The sequence below is a fragment of the Anabrus simplex genome, chromosome 1 (assembly GCF_040414725.1).
Source record: "Anabrus simplex isolate iqAnaSimp1 chromosome 1, ASM4041472v1, whole genome shotgun sequence".
Lineage (NCBI taxonomy): Eukaryota > Metazoa > Arthropoda > Insecta > Orthoptera > Tettigoniidae > Anabrus > Anabrus simplex.
This window is the reverse complement of record NC_090265.1, coordinates 1,080,510,841-1,080,537,176: the sequence shown is the minus strand read 5'-3', so window position 1 is coordinate 1,080,537,176 and position 26,336 is coordinate 1,080,510,841. Positions and strand designations below refer to the sequence as shown.

Genomic DNA, 26,336 nt, shown 5'->3' with positions numbered 1-26,336 from the left:
TATTCAGATTTTTGAAGGGCGGAAAAAAGTCCATTCGACACTCCATGTCATATGATGTCAACATGTAAAACATCTCTGGTGACATATTTGGTGTTTAAACAACAAAATTTATTAAATCTCAGCCATAGATGCCTAAGAGAGTTTTGGTTTACTCGGTCTGCCATCTAGTAGGCCTAGAGTAAAATGGAACGTCGAAATTGACAAGCAGACAGCCAGATGGCATCAAATTGAAATGTCTGCAAATGGCAACGAGGCATTATTATTATTATTATTATTATTATTATTATTATTATTATTATTATTATTATTATTATTATTATTATCATCATCATCATCATCATCATTATTATTATTACCGAGGTTCTTAGAGTAGATATTTAAGTTTACGTTGGCTTAAAACATTTTGAATCAGGTTTACCTCAATGGCATGGACAATTACTGTGGCAGTCCAGAACTCTTCGATCTTCTGAACAAATTCAATAGAGATGCCATTGATACTGTATGAAGTAATCAAAATGAACTCTTGAAAGAAGTTTTGAAATGGAATCTCAAGAAAGGAGAAGTTTCGATTTCATACAGGAAAAAGTTGATGGCTCTCAAGTGGAGGGACAAGAGAGAAGTCTGTATTCTGAACAGCATCCACGACAGTGAAATAAAGACAGTCTCGGGTAGAAGGAGGGTGGGGGGGGCAGAAACACCGTGTATACATCAAATACAATTATATATGGGGGAGTGTTGATCTATCTCATCAATATATTGTTACATATTATTTATTTATTATCCATGAAAAAGCCCTACTTTGTCTAGCATATTAGGGCTGTAGGTTATAACTAGTTACCTTAAATAGTACAAACATATAATACAAAATTTTTGAAGTGAGTGATTACACACACAAAGAGATTTTAAACAATTATACAGGATCAACTCCTCAGGAGGCACTTCCCAAGTGAATCGTAAGTGTAAATGCTCAGGATCTGGCCGCAAGATTCACGGATAGAGATTTCCTTGAAATGAATCCCCCTTCTAAGTCAGGGGAAAAGAAGCATGAAAGCAAGAGGTGTTTGGTGTGTGCTCCCCAAAAGGAAAGGCAAGACACAGTCCTTGCGTATCCCAATTGCAAAGTGCCCCTGTGTCCCATTCCCTGCTTCCATGTGTATCATACACAACAGCTGTAAGAGTCAGCTGTTAAGACTACAAATATTATCTGTAGTGTAGTGTAGTGTAGTGTAGTGTAGTGTAGTGTAGTGCATATAGTCTGTGTTTATCAGTTGTGAACTGTAGGTATATAAACTGAATCCCTCAAAACAGAAAATGTTGTGGGTAGTATAATTTATTCCATTCTCAACCTTTTGAGTGAATATAAACATTGTAAATTCTACAATTTACATGTAGGCCTACAGAAAAATTACTTCCAGGCAGATATTGTCAGTAAACAGCTAAAAATTCAATATTGACTGATGATGGCCTCTGGTAAGACTGAAACTAGTTTATGTAACTTTTATTAAGGTTACAACAAACAGTACTGAATAGGTGGAAACCTTTAGCTTTTGTTTTACACTATATTGCTTTTCAATATGGATTAATATGAAATTTATTACCCATGATTCCATAAATTTAAAATCTAGGCAATATCTCAAAGGTCAATTTTTAATGATACATCCAAGGGAGATTTATGGAATCTATATATAAGTAAATTATATTTCAATTTTTTTTGGATAACATATTGTTAGTTGGAATATCTTTGTAGTCTAAACAACAAACTCCTTGTATTAAATAGAGAATTACAATAAACAAATATTCTCTCTTCGGCTGCTAATCATTTGTGACTAAGTGAGAAGAGTATTCTATTCATTTATTCATTCAACTGCTGTTCATCATTCAAGTGAATGTTCAATATAAAAAAAAACTTAGAGGATCTTACCTCAACAAAGTCATTGACACAGCCAGAAGAATCTTCTAGCTTGAAACGCTCAACAAACTGGAGCTGTATGAAGTAGCCATTCTCCACGCGGATGTCCCACTCACATTCCGCATTGTTGGGATACTTATTGGGGAAGTTAGGTGAAGATGCCATACCTGTGTTGGTGTGCATTATTCCACCACAACCTAAAATATAACATACGAATGGAATTAGTTTGTATTTCATAAAGAAGATAATAAACCCTGAAGTCCAAATAATATCAAACAGATCACAATCAACATCAATGAGCTGTTATACCAAAGCACTGACAGTGAAGAATGGTTGTGGATAGTCTTTGTAAAATTATTCATAAGGTTCAATGAAAGATCACTGAATTAGTCTAAATTTATCATATTTGTGATGGTGTGTACTACTGGTAGTATACTCACATCGTTCTCAGAGGCCATAGCTTACATTGGGATTCATCTCTCTCTGCCTTCTCAGCAAATTTAGCAGAGAATTCAGTTCTTGTCATATGGCTCCAGGAGGAGTCTTTAACATAGTGTATGGCGTGGCTATCGGTTGTACCGGTAGCATCAATAGGATGAACAACAATGAATAGTATCTCCTGAAATCTCCTTATTAGCAGAAAAATTTGATGAACGTACAAACTCTGCAGTCCTACCAACTATGTTAACGGTAACCAGATCAAGTAATGCTCCTAGAGAACTGGATAATGATCAAGGTACCTTGACAGGAAAAAAGCAGAGTGCATGTGTACTACTAGTGGTACAAGCCAAGCTTTCCTATATTCATTCATTTATTTAGCTTCCACAGACTGTACAATTGCATATTTTGAAATATGCCAACAGTATAGGCTGCCGTGTTCCAAAGGCGGTACACAAAATAATAGGTGGAAAAGAAATAAGAATAATTTCAGCACTATTAACATGTACAGTATCTTTTTTATATCTACCACAAGCAGAAGATGGAAAATAATCCTTATGGCAGGAAGAAGGAAATGTAACATTGAACTCGATTGCAAACATGCTAATGGTATGTCATATACAGCAAGCATGTTGTAAAAGATACAACAGTTTTATACCATCATTCATGATACAGTCTTGCATAATGTTTTTGATCTCACTTTCCAAGGCTGTTATAAACTGCTGTAGAAATGAATCTGTGTGTTCAAAAATTGGGCACAAATCTTTTGAATGTATTCACTTTAATTAATTAATTTGCCACAGGGGTCAGGAGCAACTTACAACAGACTTCTGCACTGGTCCCAAGCCAGAACAAAGGAGGCTTATTAGAGGATATGGTCTAACAACCCACCCCTTTAAAAAAGAATCCCATTAAAGGAGCCGTATTACAGAATATGGTCTAACAACCAACCCCTTTAAAAAGAATCCCATTAAAGGAGAAGACAAAAGAAATAACTGGACAGATCCAAACATAGATGAAAAGAGATATGGAAGCGGAGTTCTTGGATTGTGAACTGGAGCCTGGAATATTAGGTCAGTTATGACGAAGGGAATGAGACAGCTAGGGGAAGTAATAGAGAAGTATCACTGCTTAGTGACAGCAATTGAGGAGACATGACTTTCACAAGAAGTTATGAAATTCACTCTTCAACATCTTCACATCTCTTCCAACACCAAAGAGCTTGCTGATATTATTTCCATTGCTCAGAAGATCTTACAGTCCAAGCTTGCTCCTTGGCAACAAATCGATGCCTTGAAGGCCTTCTTTTATCCCTTGCTTCAATTCCTAACGAGGAATGCGCAACACCAGAAGAGCGGGTGGTCGAAACTTGACAGCTTTATTAAGGCCGAAGTAAAGAAGACCCTATACTTATCACAAGAGGCCTCTAACGACTACCTATACGGCCCTACGAAGTCGGAATGTGTTGGATTGCCTGTAGCAGAAAATGACTCTGACTTTCACCTCATTGACAACGCTTTCAAGCTCTTAACCTCTACTGACCTGTGCACTGCTGAGCTTGCGTTAGAGGACCTTAAGATCTTGGTCCAGAAGAGAATTGGAACACCAGCTAAAGATGAGGACGTTTCTGCATACCTAAATGGCAACAATGAAGGCAAGTTCAGACGGAACTCAAATCCACTTCAATCTGTCTGGACTCAAGCTCGGAAGGCATCGGCTAGAAACCTAGTCATATGGAAGATGGAGGACTTCGTTCCATGCATTAATATCAATGAGAAGACCTTGTACGGTAATGATCGTCATAAGGTGCTGAAGACACTAAGAATAAACCTTCAGTCTAAGCACCTTAATAGACTGGTCAATCTGCCCAATCAAGGTAAAGTTATGGATTGTGTAGCCACAGATACAGCTAGCTCCCACTTCTTGAGGACCGGTCTGTTCACCAGATTTGCAGACTGGAGATTTGTCCACCGAGCTAGGCTCAATGGGAGTCGCCGATCTACATACGATGGCAACAAGAAGTGTAGGAGATGCGGTTACGATAATGAAACCCTGCCTCATGTAGTGAATCATTGCATGAGATACTCTGCACTCTATCAGCAGAGACACAATGCTGTAGTCAGCAGGGTTAAAAGGGCAGCCGCTACAAGATACAGTATCTTCAGTGAGAACCAGGTGGTACATGACGACTTACGACCAGACCTGGTTATTGTCAAAGACGGAAAAGCCTTGATTTTGGACGTGTCATTTCCATTCGACAACAGAAGATCTGCATTCAAAGAAGCCAGACAGGCCAAAAGAGAAAAATATGCGACCTTGGCGATGGCTCTTCGTACTCGTTTTGCTTCGGTGGAGGTTGACGCCATCTTAGTTGGGTCTTTGGGATCTTGGGACCCAGCTAACGACAAAGTGCTACGTTCCATCTGTAGCAAGAGATACTTGAGTCTATTCAAGAAATTATGTGTGTCGGACACAATTAGCTTCACGCGCGACATCTATGTGGAGCATATTACCGGTGTCCGACAGAGGTGACTAAGTACCCTGACTGGGGTTTTCCCGCGGTTTCCCCCAGCCTCGCAAGGTGAATACCGGGATAGTAAGGTCACTTGAGGCCGTGGTTGTGACTGTGAAGCAGAAAGAGACTGCTTTCCCGATCTTGACGGACTACAGCGATGTAGTGAGTGCTTTGTGTTTTGTGTATTTTAGTGTTGTGTTGTGTTGTGTAGTGTAGTGTTCTTGGTATAAAAAGACAATTCTGGACATTTTCATGCCAGCTTTTATATAATGAATAGTAGTGTTTATTCTTACCATTTATTGTAATATTCTTTTAAACATTTGTCAATAAAAAAAATATCTGTTCTTTGCGACAACTCTAGCAAAGTGGTAAGTTCAGTGGTCGCTAGGTGTTGCTCGCCTGCTACTGAGGGCGTGGCCACTTGCGAGTCTCAAGACGTTGAGGCCAGCGCTTATCACGGTCCGGTGAGACGGCCAAAGCCCTCAGTGGTATAAGGTCAAGCCCTCGACGGCTCACGTGGCTCAGTGGTGCGGGAAAAAAAAAGACGCACTTTATGCAACCAGATTGTAAAGTGGAAATTGAACTTGCAATCAGAATAATTTTAAACCTTGTAAAATAAAAATGTACAATTTGAGGCACTTAGCCAAAGGGCCGACCCGACCCAAAATTCCTTCCATTGAAAGAGTAATGTAAGCATAAACAAACATTTTGTATCACTCCATGAGGTCCAGTTGTCTTTACGCAAATATGAACATGTATATTTACGGATATAGCTGCTTTGCCTGAGATGATAAAAATACATTATCACTGCTATGAAATATATTTTCCATGTCACTTACGTGACAGGTATTTCATTAATCTGAACTTGCAATAGGCTCGATTCCCTGTAGATGGGAAGATTTGTTGTCTCTTGCATCACTAGAATCCTCTCCTAAATTACTTACAAGTTCGTCACACTCCACATCTGAAACACTTCTCACAAATGGTCTCTTTTTACTGGACAGTAACACGACTGGTGGTAGATAATTCTTTTCATGCAATCTAAACACTTGAAATAGAAACACCAGCGAAATCTGATGTTAGTTTTGCGATACAGTAAAACCTCCTTAACTCAAAGTCTTTGTAATACAGAAATCGGACTTCCAATTATGTGATTTCGAATTAACAGCCATCTTGTAATTCAGAAATGCCAACCCTCGCCATTTTTCATGGATTCTGCTTTTCCGCGTACTGCGTGCTATGTGATATTGTGGCGTTCGTTAAAAGGCTGAATACAAAAGAATTACAATTTCACTCTATTTTCAACTATGAAACACACTATAGACACACCGAAGTGAGTGAAAGTGTGGAAAGCTACTCCTGCACATTCCGGAAGATGCGTTCTATTGTGACGCCGAGAAATTTTGAATTTAATTACTCTGTAAAATATGGTACTATTTAAAAAAATGTAAAGTCAGTTTAGAATTAAAAGTCTGAATTATTTTCTGTTTAAATATGACATATGGGGACAGTTTTCTTCCATCTACGATTGCACAAAGCATAACTGTACACTCAGCATCAAAAACTAGGTGAGCCAGGAGCATGTTGGCAACCTTGATGCAAATAAAACCCGCACCCCAATTTCGTGCCTGAAATTTTTTTTAAAAATATGCGGGGATTATTGATTTTGTACCGGGGGTACACCTTCTCCATCCAGTGAAACTGCACGCCTTCTATAAGGCCATCTATGTAATTGAACTTGTACTAATATTATGCAAGATACTTGGGTTTGCAACTGTTAGACGTCTCTACCACCGGCCTAAGTGTCCCCTATGGTGGGATTAAGGACAATTAATTCTTAAGGGAAAGTCAAATATTTAAAGTTAGATAACCTTAGATTTTGAGGATTGTTTTGTTCATGTATCAAAGTTCTCAACACTCCTACTGCTTCCTTCTTCTACAGTTACCAACCAATCAGGAATTTTGGGAATAGTTTCTCCAGCCAATTAAAATTGGGGGTGTGTGTAGGCATCCAGCCTATCTGTAAAGAGTTCTGGAAACTACCCCTCAAAATGCTATAAAAGCTGGGCACTTTACGGCTGCGTTGTCATCTTCATTGCTCCAGTTGATTGTGTGCAGCATGTACTAAGGAGGCAGGGGGCGCAGGTCAGCATTCGGAAGGCCTTGCAATTCAAGGTAATAGCAGAATTTTCTTAACAAGTTATAACTCTGGCAGATAGCTTGAGCGGAAGTTTTCAAACTTCTTTTATTCATGAAAAGTTCTAATTACATGGCTTAAATGTAGATTTTCGGTAAGTCTGATGACTATGTTCAAATCCCTGCTGGGAAACATATAATGTAAGGGAACATAGAGTGATTACCCTCCATTGATTCCCATTCAACTTGGTATGGGGTGACTCAAGTTTCTAATCATCTAAAATTCTTAACACTCTTTTGGAATTTAAGGTTCCTCATTTAGTCACCCTGGTGTAGAATAGGCTTAGCTTCTGTATCTTTGGGCAATAAGCCCACTTAGGGTTTAAAATTTTTTTTGAAGGATTGTAAGTGTCTCGCCTCCCAACCTTCTGTTCATGGCCAATCATGTTAAAACTTTTTCTTTCACATCAAGGCCATTTAGAATGGGCACTCATTGCACCTGTTTATTTTGTAATTGTTTATAGACCAGTGTGTAACAAACTGTCGAGTGATAAATAAGCCTACATCAGGTCAAAGATGTGTAAATACTCTAGTTAAGAACAACCTACCAGTTGTCAGTGCGTTATTAAAAACTTATGCCTCTGAGGGGACGGACTGTATTAAGTTTGTAGCTCAGTCTCCTAGGCTATGTAAGTTAGTGGAGCAAACATGCTCTTATAAAATAGTGTACCTGTTTCAGAGCTACAGTGCTCATTCCTTGTATGTTATCATGTTAATAATTTTATCTAGTTATGTACCTGTTTTTGGACTTGAAGTCACTCTTATTGGAGATGGCAAGTTCATTATTATATTGTTACTGTGATAACAAACCTGCACCACAAATTCTCCACAAAATGGCGAAGGAAAGCTGAAAGGAAGGTTTGCCCTGACATGGATAGGAAGTAGATGGGGAAGTGAGAAAGTGCTGTCTACATAAAGTCAGAGAGCTTCTCCCATTGCCAGAGGCTTCAAACGATGTGAAAGGGACATTGATATCAATGAGAACATGGTGAAAGACTATCAATCACAGAATTAAAATCAATACATTCCTTCTTCCTGTCTACAAGATTTATGAGAGGTATGTTCAGATAGTGGACATTAGTTTTATTGGATGAGAACACTAAAGTAGTGCCACCAATGGAGCAGGCAAATATTTTAGGGAGACATTTTAAAATACGAACGATGACTTTCCTACAGCAAAGGTGAGCTCTCAAAGGAGGAGCCAGGTTAATGATGTGGAAGTACCCGAACCATCACATTCACCCCACTCTGAATGTAACTCCTTATAACTATTCTAAACAAACCCCCTAACATATGTATAATTGTGGTTCAAATGAAGGCCCATCTGAACACAGTTTCCTATCTCCTACCCACCCATTAGGATGTACAAATCTCGCTCCCAATTTCCCACGTACCCATCCCATAGTCTCATTTAAATCCCCAACCATCCTCCAGTCAGAATCCTTCCTAGATCAAGATAACAATTTCTGCTTCCTTAACCTTCTTCCATGTTGCTGTAACCAGATCCCACACGTTCACAACTGTGTTAGTACCTATTCCTGCTTGGTTTATGTTGGTAGCAAAGTTGAAAATTACCACCTTCTCTTTACTCTCCTCCTTCCTTTTTATTTTCCTCAACTTCTGCCTTAACCTAATTCCTGGATAACTCAACCCTGGTTCCCTATCATCCACACATTCCCCACACGCCTAATAATTGAGTCACCCATGACCAGAGCCTCAACTCCACTCTCATTAGATCCCCTCCTCTCCTGGTCTCCCTTAACTCCCCTGAGCCGGGCTGAGTCGCTCAGACGGTTGAGGCGCTGGCCTTCTGACCCCAACTTGGCAGGTTAGATCCTGGCTCAGTCCGGTGGTATTTGAAGGTGCTCAAATACGTCAGCCTCATGTCGGTAGATTTACTGGCACGTAAACGACCTCCTGCAGGACTACATTCCGGCACCTCGGCATCTCTGAAGACCGTGAAAATGTAGTTAGTGGGATGTAAAACAAATAACATTATTATTATTATTATTATTATTATTATTATTATTAACTTGCCTGACACCTGCAGAACCTACTTCATCCTCTCTTCTCTCCCACTCACTACCCTGTTTTCTGGCTCCATTGCTAAATGGTTAGCGTGCTGGCCTTTGGTCACAGGGGTCCGGGTTCAATTCCCAGCAGGTTCCGATGGCACAGAAACTAGGTGATGTGTCGTCTTTATCATCATTTCATCCTCATCATGATGTGCATGTCACCTACGGGAGTCAGATCAAAAGACCTGCATCTGGTGAGCTTAACTTGTTCTCGGACACTCCCGGCACTAAAAGCCATACACCATTTCATTACCACCTTGTTCCACCTCTCTCTTTTTATCTTCTACTCTATGTTTCCCATTCCTATCATTACCTTTCTTCTTACCCTGCCCCTCCTCTGTAACACTTCCCTGACCTCTATCTTCCCTCTGCTGAGCTACCTGCAGTGACTCGTACAGACTCCTCACCAATACCTCTCCTGGACCCATTCCCTGAGGAAAACTGTTAGCCCTCATTTTCCTTCCCCTTAAAACATCAGCACACCTCTCTTGTGCAACTTCCCTTCCCTGTGGTCTACCTAAAAGACCATGTATATTCAGACTCCTATACATACACTATTTGCTCACTTTAAATGGCACCATAGGAAGAAATCAAGTGCGGGTGATCTGATAGTATAAAGATGGTTCTAGACATCCACTGACCAGTGAGGTGGAATTTCATCACACTGGAACCACATTCATTAGTCACATAATGTCACATCATCCATCAACTAAGGATGTTCAATCTGAAGAAAATGAAAATAGCTTGCTCTGTTAGATGGCTGTCAAAAAATGTGGTTTGTTAAAATGGTCCCCAAGATTTACAGCAGATATTTACTCCACTGGCCTGTCTTACCTAGTAGGCATTTTTCAACACTTTAAGAATGCTTACTGTAGCATTTAATAGTGCCAAAGTTCTGAAATAATTATTTATTGCAAGAGGGCTGTTGATGAAAAGGATGCATCATTGCCAGAATGTGTATTGTACATGGACAAAAATCTACTCAAGTGATGAAGTCATGACTGTAGAATTTCTGATGTAATTGAATATGGCATGGGTGAAATTTATTGTCATGCAATATTACATAACAGACAACTGGCTGATGAGGGTCTGAAATGCAAGTGCCCATGTACCAATACGTTGGTCATTTTAGGTAGTGTCTAAAACAATCTCTTCTTTATGACCAGATATTCTAGGAGCATCTCAAAAAGAGATATTCTTCCAAGCACCCTAGTGTATGCAAGTGTGACTGAAGGATCTAGAACATACTGGCGTCAGATGTTTTCTGTCAGGAAACCGCTCGTGATACAGGCATTGCAAATATAATGAGTCCTGTTTTGTTTCTCCATAGATGAGTACCATATCAACATATCTAACTGAAATAACACATCTCATACAAACTCAGAATGGTAAGATGATTTCTCAAAGAAATTTTCTTTTTATTCTTCTTCCTGGTCTTTTCCCAGTTACTTGACATTAACAAATTATACAGATTTAGGTCAGTTTTATGGCCTGATGCCTTTTCTGACACCAAACCTATGTGGAGGGTCAAATTCACTCTTGCATGTTTCTATGCTGCTTTGTAGGGTGATGTGTGGTGTAAATGGAGTTGTGTATTCAGAATACAAACACTTAGTTCCCAAGCTAAAGGAATTAACCAGACAAAGTTGAAATCCTACACCCAGTCTGGGATTTAAACCAGAACCCCCTGAACTGAAGGTCACTATATTAACCAATCAACCACCAAGTTGCTGGAAAAATTTTCAGCAATACCCCAATGCTATAAAACAAAAATTATATAATTACATAAATATTCTGGCCCATTAGTCACTGAGGACAGTTAAGGGTTGATCCAATAAGAATGAGAATAGATTTCTGCAGGTTTAACATCTTTTGCTTAACAAATGAATACACCTCCTGTTCACTCAATGTGATGACACTAAGAGAAGTGACTGTCGAAGCAGGCATGCAGAATAGAACACACCTAAGAAAAGTATTTCTTACTGTGCACTGTTGTCAAATTAACAAGCATTAAAAGTCTCATTCATAATTAATCCACCTTCATAGCCAGGATACTTTTATTAGCAGTGGATGATAATACTGTAACTTCATTATTGATTATATGTTACCTTTTGGAGAACTTTCCACCAATTTTGTTCAACTGTTAGCAGAGAAGATGGCCAAATTACCATCACAGTCAATAGTGAAGTGGTTATCATTCATTGTTAATTCGTATCACCACTAAGTAACGAACATCAACATTGACAAAATCTTTTACCTTCTGTGACTGGTGTAAGGTGAAGTTTAAATCCCTGACTCTGCACTTCCTTATCTGAGTGAAATTCTATCCACAGTGTATTGCTCTGAGCCACGAAGTCTTGAGGAACAGTAGTGCCACAGTACGAACCAATTCTAGGTGCAGTAGGACTCGCTCCACTGTGGATTTTAACATAGTCATGGCCACAGTTCGTCTCCAGATTCATGGTTAAGAAGTGAACCTGCTCAACAGAAGAGAAAGTTCACATTGATGATGTTCTCAAACTTTTCAGTTTTTTTATTTCTCTACTTCATTATTCACACTTCTCCCATTCCATGAAATTATTACACCAATTAGAATTTCTAGTAATAAATAAAAAATGTTAGGAACAAAATAGGACCACATAATATGACAAATACGATCAGTGGTGTAGATACGACTTTTTCTTGGGATGATGATGATGATGATAAAGCAAATTTTAAATGGATAGAGAGGCTTATCTATAGAAAAAAGACACTCAAACTCGTCGTACACTTTACAGATAACCTATTAGTGGAGGATGAAGTTGCACTGCAGCACTTAAGTGAGGGAAAGTATGTAGTGAGAAGACAGTAACACAGGTACCAAAACGTAACTCACTGTTCCACAACTGAGTTAGATTATTACCAGTAATCTTTATTTAGTGAATTAATTTTGTGACAAATCACAACAATATCGTGTAACACAAGTGCACATTCTATCATTTTCAACAATAATAAATAAAAAAGCCAGAGATTCAATCACTTAAAATGAATTACAAATATACAAAATAAAACAGCTTTTCAAAGCCTAAGAAGTCACAAAACCAACTTGATTCATCTTTTCTGAGCAAGTTCATCTATCATTTTGGCAGATGACAAGACGAATGTCCTTGTGAATAGACAACATAGCAAAGCCATTTAGTCTTGTCTGTGAGGATGAATTTTACAAATAGGTCTTTATCCTTTTCAGTGATGAAAAGGGGTACATGAGAAATGCCTTCCTGCGACTTATCCTAGGCAACATTCATTAGCAAGATACTTAGCATCCTCCTCTTTAATACCGTTGAAATACGTAGCTTTTCTAAAAATCTGTCCTCTTCAGGACACAATAAATCAGCTCTCATAGTGATGTCACTGAATGTTGAAGGTTTCTCATATCCAGGAGACCCACCATTCTGCTGATCAGCGGCCACCAGTTATTCCAGGCATGCGACTGGTTATTCATCCTCCAAGCTCTGTGTATGGTAGTGCTATCTTCTGGTGATCTGGACTGACAGTCTTGTCCACAGTTATCAGTGAGAAGGAAGATAATGAAATTCTAACCATAAAAATCAAAGGTGTCAACATAACATCTTTCTACAAAACACCTTCAAGACAGTTTGCACTTACAAAATGTGCAAACTTCAGTAACCAATCTGCAAAGATTGTTACAGGTGATTTCAGTAGTCACAGCATAAACTGGGGATATAGTAAGACTAATGCAAATGGGGAAGCTGTTGACCAAAGGGCAGAAGGAAATGATCTGAGCGTCAAATACAACTCCAAACAGCCCAAATCATTCACAAGCAGGCGTTAGTCACATATACCCAGACAACATATTTATCAGCACCAGTATAAGAACTTGATGTAAAAAAATGAATGTATTCCAATAACTCAATAAAATCAGCCAGTGCTTCGTATTTTGCCACCCTCCTCGTAGTACTGGTACACAGTCTGGGTGTTGCTCGCGCATTTTCAGTAGCACTTAGTAAAGTTGATTTCCGTTTAGGAATGTTGAAAAAATATATAATTTTTCTACTATTTCCAGACAGTTTTTTATAGGCCAAATTCCAGTAGCTTTGGAAATTGCAAGATTTAAGGAATTGCTGTACAGTGTACGTACAATGCTGCAGGATAGGTTTCCTTAACACTTTAAAGACGATGTCACCCCATGTGGGGTGACGGACCCTCATACAAAATATAGTATGTCACCCCTCATGGGGTGACACGGCAGTGTGTCCAGGCCTTTCAACTTTAGGCTGTCGCATGAAACTAGCGCTACCATTCGCTGTTGTATTGCATTGCTTGTTCACGTAAGGTGTTCATAGAATGCAGCGCAGTGCCCATTCCTTTCTCAGCACACTGTGCATTGCGCAACAAACAGTGGAATTTGTCTGATATTTGTCACCCCATATGGGGTGACATACGCAACCATCAGAATTCAATTATTAATGGCAAGGAAAATAATGTGGATTGGAGTCTATCATTGCTTTATTGTTACATACTGGTTGAGATTTAGCACTCAGATGAAATTGTAAACCGGGGCTACGTGTGAATAAAAAAAATGTTCCTGCAAACCTGGGAATGTTCCCCAGTAATTGTCACTGGCTGATGATTTGGTTGAATCATTGCTCGATGCAGCACCGGAATCTTTGCTAGTGTCCTCACTACACAAACTACTGTTGAATTCTGACTCGGAAAAGGTGGCATCACATTGCAAATCCTAAATGTCAACATCTCTTGATTCAACACTTGAACCCTTTTCAGGTTGTTCTTCTATCTCTCTACCGGTAATCATGGCTTAGTCAACACAGAAACACATAACATGAATTAATTTCTTGTCACAAAACTGTAAATTACAAGGAACTCGTTGAAAGGCGCGTAAATCAACAGCTCACAGTACAGAGCACAGTGTTCCACAACAACAAAGGTAAAAAGGCCGTCACCCCTGTAGGGGAGACATGCGCTTTCTCTGTTGCATAGTCAACCTAATAACCATATGTCACCCCAATGGGGGGACACAAAAATAGTAACTTTGAACATAAAATATGTCTTTGATTATCATCTACGAATAAAATTACGAACATCCGTAGCCCACAACAACCTGAAAAATGTATACTGCATTTCAGCAGTTTACCACGGAAAAAGCAAATGTACACGTCGACGCTAAAGTGTTAATTGCTGTTTGGACACCGCTGAATTTACCTGACATATTTCCGGCACTATCGAACCCTTGACCGGAGAGGTATTGGCAATCTACACCACACTTTTGTAGACCTGTCAGAATATTTTCAGCTAGATCATGTCCTGTCAACAATTCGACCTAAAAAAATCGTAAAAAGTCTTCATGTACCCTTGCATTACTATTAACATACTTCACGCAAACGACTACCTGTTTTGTATTATATATATCCGTTGTTTTTTTCTGACAGCACCAAAAAACACCTGGCTTTATTTTCCCTTGCAACAACTTTCTTACAAAGTATTTTATCGCAGCAATCAATAATTATGTTTTGAATTAAAGAGCTAATGTACTTATTTCTCTCCCTTGAGAACAACACATAGTTCATTATTTCTTAATGCCCTGTATTGAAGAATAGCACAAAAATTCCCTTTGTCTGAAGCCTATCCAAAGTATCTTGACTCTACAAGAATTCTGCTACCGGGCGAGTTGACCATGTGGTTAGGGGTACGCAGCTGTGAGCTTGCATCCGGGAGATAGTGGGTAAGAATCTCACTGTCAGCAGCATTGAAGATGGTTTTCTGTGGTTTCCCATTTTCACACCAGGAAAATGCTGGGGCTGTACTTTAATTAAGGCCACGGACGCTTCCTTCCCACTCCTAGCCCTTTCCTGTCCCATCGTCACCATAAGATCTGTCTGTGTCGGTGCGATGTAAAGCAACTTGCAAAAAAAAATATGTGAAAATGGGAAACCACGGAAAACCACCTTCAGGGCTGCCGACAGTGGGGTTCGAACCTACTATCTCCCGAATACTGGATACTGACTGCACTTAAGTGACTGCAGCTATCGAGCTCGGTGAATCATGTCTGCAATGGTATGGGCATGTACGCTGTAGCAGTGAAACCTCAGTTGCAAATGCCCTTCAACTGAACACGGAGGGTTGCCGACCTAGAGGGCGACCACAAACACGCTGGCTGGATAGGGTGAGAGATGACATGCGGCTCACCAAACTCAGCCCTCAGGACGCTATGGATTAATTGAAGTGGAAGAAACATTGCAAGAAGGCAGACCCTACATAAATGGGAAAATGCAAAGAAGATGATGAGAACAGCAACAAATATATCATAGATTTACCTGCCTTTATAATAATTTAGGGATAAGTTATACACTAATGAAGAAGAGAACATGACAATCAACTGTCACACATATCATGTTCGATGTAATTACAATCCGTTCCTCCACAATGGAACCCACTTTTTTTTTGTTATTAGTCACAATCTGTATCTCCACAATGTCTGTGTATGATCACTGCATAATGTTTCTTACATACAATCTACTAACACATTAAATTAGCTTACCATAAAATATCAACAGAGACATCTACCTAACCATTAGTACACAATCGACTAAACCAGGAGACCATCACACTCGTACACCACCTACAGTATATGATATTCTACGCAATCACAATATTCATTTCCTTCACAATCGTGCACCTCAGTATCATGGCATATGTTTGTCACAACAGGTACGATTGCGCATTTATAAAAGTCCAGTTCCGTCAATCACTCCATTTTCCCCAAATTGTTTTTAAAGCAGCTTTTTGACATTTCTCCTCTTGTTTTCATGCAATCCTTGTGAAAGAGGGGGTAACCGATTGATGTTTGTCGGTTGTCCTCTACCTCCAATGTTTGAATACTTTTCTCCATGCCAGTTTCAAACCTATAATGTTCATGTGTAATGATGATAAAGCCCTTTCTTTAATCCACTTTAACAATCATTTGTTTCACCGATTTAAACTCTTGCACTTTTTTGTAATAATCCTCAAACATTTTAACATAATAGAGGACCCAGTCTGCTCCTAGGACATTAACACTGCCATGTTTAGTGAATGTCATAATACTGTTCTTTTGTCATTATAATGGTCTGTTGTTTAATGTCCTTCTTTAGTCTCCCAAACACCCAATCAGCTGGAAAGAAACTATGTCCTCTGACAGGAAGAACAAGCATATTAATTATAACTAGTCATTTACCTGATTGTGAAGCCAAAATAGCAGAATGTGAATGACATGGCTATTTGTATTCTGTACACCACATCAATCACAGAATAGCCGTAAGGTATGGATATTAGTAGGTATTGTCAACTTGGATAGATATTCCAATAGAGCAGGACAAACTTTTACTAATCCTCTCCCTGATAGTGTTTCCAACCATGTGAAAAATGTTGGATCCCTTCCAGATATTTGTACGATACATAGATTGTGCAATCTTATTTGCCTTGAACAGTATGCATCTTTGGCAAATATTGCACTTTTTTCATATCAAAACAAAATGATATGCTGTTATCCACGTTTGGTGAGCCAGTTTATAAAAAATATTTAGCCCATAAGGTGTGGATTCTCTTTTCCAACATTAACCTCCATTTGGCGACTGGATTTGCCTCGTTTCTCATCCTATTCTTCCACAACAGACATGTACTGCATACAGCTGATGCAGCCATTTTGAAGCTGATATAGTATTCCCTTAAGAATGTGTCATAAAAATTCGTACATGAAACTTTCTAGTTGTTTGGTGCGGAGCCATTATAATATTGGAGCAACTTCTTACAGTTTAGTTTGGACGATAAATAGATCCACTTACTTTTATACACTTTAAGTGGAGCTTAAGGAAATAGTCTTGTTTGTTCCTGACTTTCATATGGTGATTCGAATTGCACACCGATGTTCACAATACATATAGGACCTTTTGACGAAGATCATGTTGTGAGGAGTGTGTTTACACAAGAAATTACACCTTTTTGATATGGAATGTACATGGCATTCGATAGTATTTAACTATTGCAATCAGTGGCGGTGGGCTCTCAGGAGCACAGGAGCACGTGAACACCCAGTTTTAATACATATTTACGCATTCATGGATAATTTAAAACTTTCCTTTCTTTCGACCTGATTTCGACAATCGATCGTAACCATTCGACTTACATCGAACCTCCGTTGCACCGACAGTTGTTTGTTTTGACTGACAGTGCAGCGAGCACACTGCATAATGCGCTATTGTGCTGAAGACTATACGCATGCGCAAAGCAGATGACGTCATGGTTTTCTGCACTGATATTCCCATTAGCGAAGAGCACGGCAAGGTACGTGCCTTGTCGTCTAGAGCCACCCTCAACCCAGTGGCAGTATGACAGTTGACCACAAGGGTCCGCCACCTCCCCTATTACGGTTAGCCACAGCCTCCCAGGAACTACTATTGCATTACATTACCAGCAGATTTTGCTAGTACCCTAATTCTGAATAGGCATTTTCTAGCTCGTTGTGAACAGGTGTTTGTAATCGCGGGAAGAAGTTTGCTTTACCTTGTGACTGGAAAATCTTTTCAAGTGAAATTAATTTAAGTGTTCTGTTCTGCTTCTGTGTTTGTATGGTTTGTGACCATGGTATTCTTTGTGTAAGAGGAAATGAATTCGGTTCAGGTAATTTTAACCAGTGAAATATTAACCTATCAGGATAAGTTAGAATTTAAAAGGCTTGGACCGAACAGACCAAATTTGATTATCGAAAAATTTACAAAAACTGACAAACGCGAGTATAGGCGTAAGTTTAAGAGAGAAGTGTATGAAACACGCAAGTGGCTCTGTGGGTGTAGATCTAGGAACGCACTTTTTTGTTTGCCCTGTTTATTATTCAAGAAAGAAAGAAGTGAATGGAATTCAGCTGGTGGACAGACCTTGCTCATTTGAGTGCAAAAATAAATAAACATGAAAATTCTCACACAAAAACGCGAGTACTGAGTTCCCTATGGTAGTATTGTCTATAATTTCCAAGATGAGAATAATTAACATATGACACAGTAGAACTCTGCCGGCCCCGTGGTGTAGGGGTAGCGTGCCTGCCTCTTACCCGGAGGCCCCGGGTTCGATTCCCGGCCAGGTCAGGGATTTTAACCTGGATCTGAGGGCTGGTTCGAGGTCCACTGCAATTGAGGAGCTATCTGACGGTGAGATGGCTGTCAAAAAAGCCAAGAATAACGGCCGAGAGGATTCGTCGTGCTAACCGCACGACACCTCGTAATCTGCAGACCACCGGGCTGAGCAGCACTCGCTTGGTAGGCCATGGGGTTTTGTTTGGTTCTACACTAACAGCCAGGTGAAGTTCGTGCTATTTAAAAAACCAAGAATAGTGCTCGCATCCTTCAATATTCGCAGTGTAATAAAGTTATTGTGCATTTTACTTTAGTTCTACACTAAGAAATTAGTCTCGTATAAAATTTATCCACGGTTACAGGGGTTCCACCAAATTATTTGTGAGGAAGGAACCGTACAAGGAACTGTTAGTGAAATGATTCTTGTACCTATGTTACTTTTTTTGCTGATTTGAGACATGAACAAAAATGTTGTTGTGAACACCCTAAAAATTTTCTCATGAGCCGCCACTGACTGCAATGCATGCGAATGAAATACTTTTTTTTTTAAATGTGGAAATAACACCTTTTGAACAGACACTCCTCAATTATATCAAAATATGGTACACCATTTCTCAAAAATTACTGAACACTTTATGAAAATATTTCCAGTGTTCATCAGTTCTATGAAATGCCACTAAAACAAATTCCACATGTGTGAAGCTGCAGATTAAAGCTAGTGTTCAATAAACAGAGAGGTCTGCCCACAAAGGAAATAGCAGCAAATATATTATACGAGAATGTTAATACCATTTTTTCACTTTGGTTCTTTCATCAATTCTTTATATGAGTAACTATACTTGTTATTTTTTAACTTTCTAACATCAGTATCAAGAACTTAAAATACAGAATAAATGTTTCAAAACAAAAATCCAATAGAGTAACAACAGAATCAAGTTGGAATTTTACATAATTACTGATCTTAAGTCATACTCATAAAGTCATAAGCCACTGTAGGTAGAGTTATGCATGGAATCTGAAACACTGGGATGACTTTCCCTTAGGAAAATCTCAATTTTACTGATCAAAATTCTAACCTTAGCTACTGTATTAAAAAAATTACAAAGACACACTGTCAAAATGTTGCTTGTTATGAAACTGACAATTTTACTTGTTTGCTTATAAGTATAATTTCTTACCAATGCTATTGCCTTATTAAAATTCCTTTGTTAAATTATTGTTATGACCAGTCAAGAATTAAATTGACAATTAAGTAGGCACACACTGCTTACAAAATATTATATTGAAAACATCACATAGTACATTTGTAATATGATACATCTGAATAATCAGCCTTCAATGGATGGAAAACTAAAAAAGTCGCTATTTACATGATTTCATCGATATGTGCACAGCCTATCGTGATATGAAAAATCTGCTAACTGAAATTGAAGATAATGTGTCCGACAATAATACACTATCTTAACAACAAATTCTTAACAGGTTACTTATTTTATATGATAATAATACATATATTCCAGAACTACTATTCTATTATATAAAATTCTCAAGTCTCAACTTAAAATGAGTGATCTGTCCTAGAGGAAGAGTCAAAGACTTAAATACTTACTGAAATAGCCTGTCCACTAGGGAAAGAAACTGACCATGCACAGTGCATATTGGGAGGATAATTGTTGGGAAAGCCTGGACTTGATATTATTTGCTCAGGACCCGTCAAAACTCCACCACATGGTAAAATCTGGTATTGCGCAGTGAAGTTCAGTGGTCCACCTCGTACTCCCTGCGAGCCCTGGAAAATAAAATAGAATTCCTAAAATATCTGCACTATAATATTTTGAACATGTGGTATATTTATAATTTAGTTTGGGTAGAAACCAGGCTTTTCGATGTCAATTTGTTAACAGTGAGAATATGAAATGTTTCTCATTCTGACTTTTCACTGCTTTGCCTTATGAATAAATATCACTAGACACTAGGGCAGGGATGGCGAACCTTTTCCAACTACTGTGCCATTTTATGTCTGGATTATTATTCTCAACTGTCTACTGTGCCACTTGTTATTTTCGTTTGTAATGGCTACAACCCCCGCCTCCACTCACCACCGCCACCACCGACCTCCATCCCTAATTCCAAATTATGTTTCATAATATATTATTACATATATATTTTAAAATACCTAATACATGTGACTGCATGTTTCGTGGTCGTATTTTTCCAATACCGCAAAAATACTTCGAAGCTACGTCATTTATGTTAGTTTCATAACTAGTCTTCACAACATTCATAGTAGAAAATAGCTGCTTGCAGGCGTATGACGACCCAAACAAAGTAAGTAGCGCCGAAAACTTTTGTGGGAAGATGTTCCACCGTTCAAGTATTAAGTTCTCCGGCTTCTGGGGAGAGTATTCATCATGAACAGCACACTAGATTTTCACTAATGCTTCATCAAGTTGTACAAACTTTTTCACCCATAAATGCTTCCTTAACATTCAGTCAACTCCATTTCTAAACTACCAATGTCTAACCACTCAAAGAAGACTCATTTGTGCAATATGAGGTTTTGAAATAAAGTGCGATAGTTTCTCCAAATTTTGAAATTGGGATAATTTCTTGGCAACTATTTGTCTTACAAAATTCAAAACAATAAACAGTTACTCACTAAGAATAATTGCACGATGCTGGCAACCACACACAAGCCAAACTTCACTAATTCACTGATGTGGGTGAGCGAATGTCTCGTCGGCTGCATCTGACATTTATTTCTTTTGACTTCCTGACCTATCAGTGTTGCAGTGTTGGCATAATGCACGTCCGAATGGAACTAGAATTTAGATTTTCGGTATGTATTTCTTAAACTTGAAACACTATGACTATACGATGCATGAGGTACGTATAGTCTACAGTACAAAATGTACATAAAAATTTTAATGTGCGCATGTGGTGTGCCACCGAAATCGTGTTCGCGTGTCACCTAATGACACGCGTGGCATAGGTTCGCCATCCCTGCACTAGGGTCTAAGCAGGCTATAATCCTCCTCTTAATTACTTATTATTCCCTACCAAGGGCCTCAGCAATCTTACATACATTTGTTCCTCTTCAATTAATTAGGAAAATAACTGCTACAAAATCAAAGTATACTTTTTCATGGTAAAACATAGGATTGATTATGTGCCTTGTACTTTTGACATTACTCATCAAGCTTAGGATCATTTTACGGACCTCTGTGTATGAATCTTGGATTTTCCGTTGAATAGTGGAAATTATTTAAGTTGTTTTTCTATTCATGCACATAAGACCATGATAAGCTCTTATTATGGGTCTAAGATATTGAACATACTGAAACAACAGCTGTAGTCTTATATAAATTTACGCACTATGTTAACCCTAGAGTACTAACAAATGGCAAACATACGTGTATGCATCACTCACCTGCTCTGTATTTCCCCCCTGTCTGTCAATATCTCACAAACTTCTTGGAGTGCTTTTAGTTATCAGTAGGTAATGTATCACTGCAGCATGCAGAAGCAATTGTGAATTTCTACTCCGGTTACAGCATGTTACTGGTAAGTCACTGCACTTTTCTTACGTATATTAGTATGTGTAGATAAAATTACTATGTCAGATTTATGCACTGTTAGTATTACCGCATCACATACTGTACGTAAAATTGATGTACCATAGTGTCTAGCATGTTTTGGTTCTTGTTCTCGTCTGGAGACGGTATAGGTACCATGAAATGCCATTTAAATTACAATTTATGAATTTGCAGATATAAGGGTATTTCCCTGTGTATATAGCATTTAATTAGCTGTCGTAATAATTCCAGAGCATAGAATCTATGTAAACCTACACATAATTCACCTTAATGGCTGAAAAATAATGATGTCTGTCATTTTCCATGCACTATTGATAAACTTCAGAGGAAACAAGAATTCATTTGTCAAATTCTTGATAAAATGGACAGAGACGAGAGTGGAGAAGAGAACTACATAGATTCTGAATCAGGCTATGATGATACTGATGAAAACCCAAACTATTCACCCACTGACCAAGATTCTGATGGTGATCGTGATACTGACCTGTCTGCAAAAATTCAGCAAATCGAGGGACCAAGAAAGACAGTGGTGCAACGGAACAAGATAAAAATAAATGCTCACTTCTTGACTACAAGACCTTTGCCTTCCACTACTGCCAACCCTGAACTTTCATCAAACGATTCTGAACGGTCACCTTCAACTGCAACCATCTTATGCGGACAACCACCCGACACTAATCGCCGCAGAAGATCATATGAAGATACTCTTGTTGAGCAACTGGTTACTGAATGTAATGAGAAGCTTTTAGGTAGGAATGGTTATGTGTGGAGAATGACAGTCAAACCAAACCCCAGAAAAACCAGGATGAGAAACATCATGCATATACGGCCTGGACCCAGAACAAATACCAAAGCTGAACTGATGAAATGTTTTTAGTTGTTCTTCATAGAAAAATATAATCCAAATTATTCTTATACAAACAAATGAAGAAATTTTGAGACAGTGAGAAAACTATCAAAAGCATAATGCAACTCCAAGTGATGTTACCTTGGAAGAGCTAAATGCTCTCTTTGGTCTCTTAGTGTTTTCAGCAGTGATGAAAAACAATCACTTGCCATCATGGCTAATGTTTGATGACTCATTCTGTGGTTTTAGGTACTGAGCATTCATGTTTAAAGAGCAATTCAATTTTTTACTGAATTGTTCACGTTTTGAAGAACAAGCGACTAAAAAGGAATGGAAGTTAGAAAATGAGTTGGTTCCAGTGAGTGACATTTGGGACATGTTCATTTAAAACTGCACAGCTAAGTATAAGCCGGGCTCTTATTGCACAATAGATGGGCAACTTGTAGGTTTCTAAGGAAAATGTCCTTTCAGGTTTCTATGCTGAACAAGCCCAGTAAGTACAAACTGAAGATCATAATGATGTGTGATAACGGAGCTCATTATATGACTGATGCTACATTTCAGCCGGGAAAAGGTAGTACTCCTCCAGGTGAATCCATGGTATCTTACTACATTGAACAGCTGGTTCACTACAGTGCCTCTTGTGAGGAAACTTCTGGATAAATACCATAAAAGGGAACAAGAGGGAACAGCCACCAGAATTAATTGACTTAAACTACAAAAGAAGAGCTCCAGGTACATTACTGTTTATATTTTTGGAAGATGATGACATCACATGCATCTCTTTCAAGCCCAAAACAGACAAACTTGTGACACTTTGGGAAAAGTGTCCATAGTTCTTTGAAGAAACCCGAGATCAATCTCACCTATAATCAAATGAAAGGAGACGTCGACACTCTCAACCAGATATGCCAGAATATGAACTGCAGAAGAAAAACCAGACGATAGCCTCTCTGTTTTCTTTTTACAACATGATGAACATTGCCATAGTGAATGCTTTTGTCATTTGCACCCATCAGTTTTACAGACATAATCTGGGGGAAAAGTCTGATGACCAGATTAGAATTTATGCTTCAGTTGCACAAGATATCGGTGTCTCCATGGCAGTGACTAAGATGTGGTGGTGGTGCTGATTACTGTTTTAAGAGGAAGTACAACTAAGCAATCATCTTTTACGTAACATTAATGAGAGAGAAAAATGGATAGGATACGACACTTCAAAAAATGAAGGAATCAGCCAAAGGAAGACAAGGGCTACGAAGGACATGAAAATGAAAGACTCTCTAGGCCTCGAGTGCTCTAATACCGTCAAGGTCAGAAAAGAACAAGAGTTGACCAAGGGAGGTTGGATAGAATAGATGAAAGTGAAGAGCCTGGTACAAGTGGAAGCAATGCCAGGACTCAGCTACGGTCCCTATGGTTGTCAACCCACGCTCCCAGGTTGAGAGCCCCTGGGGCCACTTTTAGTTGCTTCTTACGACAGGCAGGGGATACCATGGGTGTTATTCTATTGCCCCCACTCACCGGAGGGCAATGACTAAGAGCTGGAGGATCTGGTGTGAGAATGTTGCATCACCTAAGAGAACTTCTAAACACAGCCCTTGGAGAGCAGTCCAGAACACAAGAGCCAGTACAACAGACCGGCCCGAGGAAGTACTGCTACATGTGTTGCTACAAAAAGAGGCACACTACGGTGACTTAGTGCTATAAATGTGGGAAGCTAGTCTGCGGAGAACATCAGAGAAAGTTATGCTAGGTATATTCATGCTGAATTCAGTTATGTTAAACATGTAAATTATTTCCCTTTTGTTTCAGTTTCATTCAGTGTTAAATTCAAGAACACTACTTCTCGTGTTCAGAGAAAGTTAATTATATTAAACTCTAAAGAATTTTGCACATTTCAGTGCATGCAGATAAATTGTTTTATAAATAAAATGTTAATTTCAGTTTTTGAATTTTTAATTGGTGTACGAACACAAAATTCTGACTGTGTAAAATGCGCGTATTATTAGTACTAAGCGTCCACTGAATAATGTTCGTGTTCTAGGATTAATATATATCTGATGCCTGCTTGTTGGGCTAGCTATGAGGAAGATTCGAATCACACTCATATCTCAGGTATCAAAAATATTTGAAAGGGTACCGTAACATGGGGTAATTCCGATATAATGGGGCATTATCGATCATTTGGTCTTCCTTCTGAAAAGTGAGCCTTCTCGCGAAACTGCAACGACAATGGATTAAATACGTGGCGTATAAACAAAGGGAACATTATTGGCTATCTGACTGCGCACTAAGAATATGTGCATTCTTGTCTACAATTCACCGGGAGAGGTTGTTAAGAAGTGAGAAATTTATTAAATTACCGCTGTCATTGGAAACTTCAGTTTCAGAACGTCACATACCATACATTGACTGTAAGTTAATACTGCAATCCTATCTTCTGTTATTCGCTATCATATAAAGCTTTTGCACGAGTTTCTACGTTACACTATTTTAATGTTACGGCATTTTATATACAAAGTTGTCTTGTTATAGGGTAATACCGATCATGTTGAGGACATATGTGAAGAAAATGGGACCTGTCGGAAGGTGTAGATATAACCCTATCCACTTAGAGAATGCAGTAAAAGCTGTCCGTCAAGGGAAAATGAGTATCCGAAGAGCATCTGAACAGTTTGCTGTACCATATACCACACTAAACGACAAATTGAAGAACAGATATTCACACAAGGTGGGTGCACCGACAGCCTTAACCAGGGAGGAGGAAAAAACTCTCGTCGAAGGGCTGCTGTCATGTGCCAGGTGGGGTTTCCCGCTCAGAAATACTGATATGTGTAACATCGTTCAGGGTTACTTGAACCACGCTGGGAAGGTCGAGAAAAGGTTCGCAGATAACTGTCCCGGATTAGAATGGATTCGAGGTTTTCTCAGGAGGAATCAGGAACTCACAGTGAGGATTGGGGGGAACACCAAATGATCCAGGGCAGCTGCTATGAGATATATTATCATGGACTATTTCCATAACCTGCAAAACGCACTAGAGGGAGTTCCTATGTCAAATATTATAAATTATGATGAGACAAATTTCTGTGATGATCCAGGAAATGTGAAGATTGTTGTGAAACGTGGGGTCAAACATCCTGAGAGAATTTTATACTCGTCGAAAACGAGTATCAGTGTTATGGTGGCTGCGGCAGCAGACGGGACAGTGTTACCACCATTCACTGTCTACAAAAGTAAGCATCTGTATGACACGTGGACAGAAGGAGGGATCAACGGTGCTGGTTATAGCCGAAATATGAGTGGCTGGTTTGATCTTACGATGTTCGAGGCATAGTTTAAGAAAATTATGTTGCCTTATATGAAGACATTACAGGGGCCCAAGGTCAAAATAGGCAATAACTTGTCGAGCCATCTCTCAATTAACGTAATCAAGCTATGTGGATAGCATGACATCAAATTTGTTCTATTGCCTCCGAATGCTACCCACCTTTGCCAGCCTCTTGATGTTGCCTTCTTTTCTGTGTATTTCTATCAATTTTATTATTTTTAGTGATTCAATAATTGTTTATTTGCTTTGTTTTTGGTTTATATGTTAAGAAATATTTAAAAAAAGTAAAAATGTGATCGGTATT

The 26,336-nt window shown here is 38.8% G+C and overlaps 1 protein-coding gene across 1 annotated transcript in view; it reads right to left on the bottom strand.

The window, feature by feature from the left end:
- Positions 1-26,336, bottom strand: part of Cubn (Cubilin) — an 882,604-nt gene that overhangs the window by 235,213 nt on the left and 621,055 nt on the right. The window contains exons 50-52 of the mRNA XM_068225286.1: positions 19,865-20,044; positions 11,391-11,610; positions 1,922-2,106 (exon numbers count right to left, since the gene is read on the bottom strand). Coding sequence (XP_068081387.1) covers positions 1,922-2,106; positions 11,391-11,610; positions 19,865-20,044 — 585 coding nt within the window. The remainder of the gene's footprint in view (positions 1-1,921; positions 2,107-11,390; positions 11,611-19,864; positions 20,045-26,336) is intronic.